Raw genomic sequence first — 4,398 nt, forward strand, 5'->3', positions numbered from 1 at the left:
ATTTGAAGTATTTTTAAATATTTTACACAATAGTTTAATAGTAAATTTTCTTATTCTTTCTGATTAGAATATGATTTTTATAATATATAATATGTCTTTTTAACTTTTAATAGCATGCACTTATTTTTATGTTTTCTTACATTATTTTATTTATTATATATTATATATACAATTTCTTTTATTTATCTGTTTTTATATTTATATGTATTTTTAAATTAGTATTATTGATTAATATTTACTTTAGGTATCTTATTTTAATTTTTCATATTTCTTTCTTTTAAAAATTATTTTTAGCTTATATTACCGTATATCATAGAATTTTTATATGCAAATTATATGTTTTCTCTAAGTATATATATTTTTTTATTTTTAATTATTTTAAATCAATTTTAATTATTGTAGGATATTTTCGTGAATACCCTTAATATGATATAATTGTAATGCAATTACTAACGCCTTAAAATATTCTTTATAAAATCAAAATGGTTATGTAATTATTGTGAATGATGTAATCACGTGGATCATTAGATTATGGTTCTTTATGGCAACTTTTGGGTTTGAGGTTATAGCAAGTTTTTTTGGGTTTTGGTACTCACTCAAATTTTGGTTCTATTTTCCAAACCTGAGGATTTTAATTAATGTTTTGTGGGGTTTCTTTTAGGCTCATTTTGTTATTTCTGTCACCATAGAAATATGTTTGTGATATGTGGTGTATCCGCCTTTATTTCACAGCTTGTATTTGCTGATTGCCGCGGTTAAAAAAATCAGCAAATAGTTTAGCTGTGGTATTTTTTTGTTTACCACTATATTCTATGGAATATAATAAATATTTTTCATATTTAAAGAAAATGGATTTTTTTTAAAAAAAAAAATATGTTTCAATAAAAGATTCTCACCTGAATATCTTGTTCAGTTGATTTTTTTTTTTTTATCTTAAAATTTTGTTAACCAACAAAATTATCCGGAAATTATTAACTATTGATTTTAAAAAATATATAACTGTATATTTTTTTTGCAATTTTATCGTTATTTTCTATTTTTTTAATGATAAAATTTCACCACTTGAAGTAATAAAATTGCTTGACTTTTGGTGACCTCTTTTAATCAATGTGACAAACTGATTGTTCACTGTGATTCTTTTTAAGGTTAACCTCACACGTTGGAGTTTCATACCAGTGATGAAAAATCGGATTTTTCCAACTATGGTGGATCCTACATTTTTTTAATGTTTGGCGATCCATATAGAGGGATCTTACAAATTTTTAATGTTCGGCGGCAATTGTAGGGGGCGGTGATGTCATTTGATTGTTTAATAAAAATGATAAAAATCATTTTAATATATAAAAATATCCAACATTTTGTATGCCGATCGTACAACATTTCACCTGGGAACAGTTTGGTGTAGTAACGCCATAATATATTTGTTTAGATCTTTTGTTTACATTTTTTTATTGGTGAGTCGGTGAATCCGAATAATATTATTGTTAAAAAAAAAATACAAAAAAGGAGGGATGGGGACGACAAATATAGTTGCTGCTTGGTTTGGTGCAAATATTTCCCATCGAGGTATATATTTCCCATCGAGAATACTTTGGAGGTGATTATATTTGTTTGGTGTTTTCAGTTGGTTGCTGCTGGTGGTATATGTTCATTCACAATGAATGATGGAAAAATGGTAAGTGCTTATCAAAAATAATTAATAACAATTTGGATAAATGTTTTCTTTTTTTTCAGGATTAAAATACATGACGAGGAAAATATGAAGCAGCCAAATGACTGAAACAATAACAAAAAAATATCCTCTTCTTCGGGATGCGATGTCGGTGTTGGCGGTATCATTACACATAGATGTGGTGACGGGTGAAATATGAATATGAAAAACTATTCATATATAATATATAACATATTATGTGTGATGTCCCACAAAATACGTTTGGTTGGATTTATGAGACAAAGTATGGCCTAAGGTATTCATACACAACCAGAAGGTGGTTGTCACAAATTATTAAGCCCAAATATGGATTTGGATATGCAGAAAGGTAGTTATGATGGTTTCCAACTTATTTTTTTACATTTCTGTGTGAAAAGTAGGAATGGTACAAAATATAGCTCTGACTTTCTTCTTTTTAAGAAACAATTGTTAAGGTGGTTACTACATTGTTGATGGAATCATCCTCATCTGAAAGTGATGATGATGATGAGGTATTTTTTCAAGCAATATTGATAAGAGAGGACAAACTTTTCCATGATGTTTTACATATTACGAAGAAAAACAAAAGAAATGCGGTCAAAAAATACATTGAATGTATTGTGCCCACATACACGGAGGAAGAATTTAGAAGACATTTCCGTGTATCAAAAAGCCTATTTAAAAGCCTATGTCAAAGGTTATCCAACTGGGACATGTATAAAAAAATGCGTCCAGACAAGAAATTCTCAGAAGAGACGAATATCCTGGTATTTTTGTGGTTTGCCGGCCACGAGGCGTGCAGTTATAGAGACATTGCAGACCGATTCGATCTATCTCTGTTTACGGTAGGTGCAATTATATCAAGGATATCTCTCTTTTTGAGTTCGATGAGCCCGGAAGTCATAAAATGGCCTACGAAGGAGGAAAAAAGAAGGTCCGCACAATGTTTTGACAACAAATGTTTTTTTAAAAAGGCAATAGGTAGTACCACATTTTCGATTGTTTAGAAAAAATAAAGATATGTTTATTTTCGCAGGTTGTATTGACGGCACACATATCGTTATTGACCCTCCCAGCTCTGGAAAGGATGATTATGTCGATAGGAAAGGCGATGTAACTTTATGCTTGCAAGGTATATGTAACCAAGAAAAGAAATTTATTAATATATTTGTTGGGTATCCTGGCTCATGCCACGACAGCTGGGTTTTCAGAAATTCGCCGATTGGGGGAAAGTTGTCTACGTACTGTGAAGGTAATATTCTTGTCCAACACATATTCGGGATTTATTGACTTTTTCTCCAGAAATATTCCGTCAAGTTCACTGTAATATAAAATAATAAAATTAATTAAAAGGAATAGTGCTAAATCGTCTTAGAATTTTACGCTGATTAAGAATATATATACTTTGTTGGGTCTAAAATGATTATTTCGATGAGTTACAAACGGAATGATGAACTCAATATACCCTGCATACTTTTTTTGGTGGAGGGTATAAAAATGTCTGTCTGGCTGGTCAATGTCGGTCATCATTTTCCATGTTCTTTAAATTTTCACATCACAATAAATTTATTAGTATTAGATGAAGAGGAATATTTCGGTCCACTATATCAGCAATCATCCAAAAAATATGACATGTCTCATATAAAATGAAGGAAGTTGTCGATATACCTGATACCTTATTATGCTTATATCAGGCTTATGATATTAATGGACAATATTGGCCAACTTCTTCGGAATCACCATGGGAGTGATCAAAATCAACTTTTTATGCAGTCATTAAACAAATACAAATTCATTTAAATAATCAAACATTGGCTGAGGGTATACATTTGTCCGCAAAATTACTGATACTATTTAACTTTTTAATTAACAACTTGATTACCTTTTATAGGGACATGTCTGTCGATCACGACCAGTTTTTGAATTATGAAGCTGCATGTTCTTGTATTGCCGCTCCAAACTATAAAACTTATTTTCCACTTGCGCTATGGTAAAATCATGCCCATTCGCCTTAAGCTCCTCTGAAATCTTTGTCCACATCTGTTTTTTGTTTTTTAGCGAAGCCACTTTTCCGACTAAAGGCCGCAAATCCTTATATTTGTTAATTAAAAGTTTTGTTGAGGAATCCAACCAAATGGACTTTTTGCCGTCGGGCTCTGGGCTTTGTGGTTCACAGCCTTCTTCGAGTTGGCATTGAGACTCAAAGATCGGGTTAAACACAAGTGGCTCCTCCATGCTTTCGTCGGAAACAACATTCGGCGAAAAAATTAACTCGTCACATTCCTCAATCCCCTCGATACCACTTGCCAAAGCGTTCCTAAACTCTGTATCTAAAAGAAAAGCAAATGTCATTATACAAAAGTATTTTTATTCTATGCAAAAAAAACTTACCATTACTAACACGTTTAAAAGTTTCTGGGGAACACATCAAATCTATCTTTCTTTTATTGCTCATTTTTTTATTTTATTTCCTTTTTATTTCAAAAACTTGTTAAACTGGTTGTGTTTTCTTTCTTTTAATTCTTTATAATGGCGGACAAATTGGTTTGTTTTGACAAATCAGCTGATTAGTTGCAAGCTTCTGCAGGGATGCCGTCTGTTTACTTTTCGCATTTTTCTTGCAAAAGAGAATAAAACTACCTTACTCTCTCAGAAAGAAGTTACTGGACAATTCCTGCAGGGAAAGTAACCAGACACACCTAATGATT

At 31.1% G+C, this 4,398-nt stretch overlaps 2 protein-coding genes across 2 annotated transcripts; one reads left to right on the forward strand and one right to left on the reverse strand.

Moving 5' to 3' along the window:
• Positions 1-2,005: 2,005 nt before the first annotated feature.
• Positions 2,006-2,947, forward strand: LOC133334351 (uncharacterized; the record flags this gene model as incomplete). Its single annotated transcript, XM_061542640.1, has 3 exons — positions 2,006-2,039; positions 2,132-2,671; positions 2,727-2,947. Coding segments are annotated over exons 1-3 (783 nt in total), but the record flags the coding sequence as incomplete, so codon positions are not given.
• A 3-nt stretch (positions 2,948-2,950) lies between these two features.
• LOC133334348 (uncharacterized) lies at positions 2,951-4,398 on the reverse strand (the record flags this gene model as incomplete). Its single annotated transcript, XM_061542638.1, has 3 exons — positions 4,082-4,398; positions 3,573-4,020; positions 2,951-3,011 (listed from the first exon to the last, which is right to left on the reverse strand). Coding segments are annotated over exons 1-3 (573 nt in total), but the record flags the coding sequence as incomplete, so codon positions are not given.

Source organism: Musca vetustissima, unplaced genomic scaffold, assembly GCF_032173495.1.
Source record: "Musca vetustissima isolate MV318-11 ecotype Yass unplaced genomic scaffold, APGP_CSIRO_Mvet_v1 utg255718, whole genome shotgun sequence".
NCBI classification, from domain to species: Eukaryota; Metazoa; Arthropoda; class Insecta; order Diptera; family Muscidae; genus Musca; species Musca vetustissima.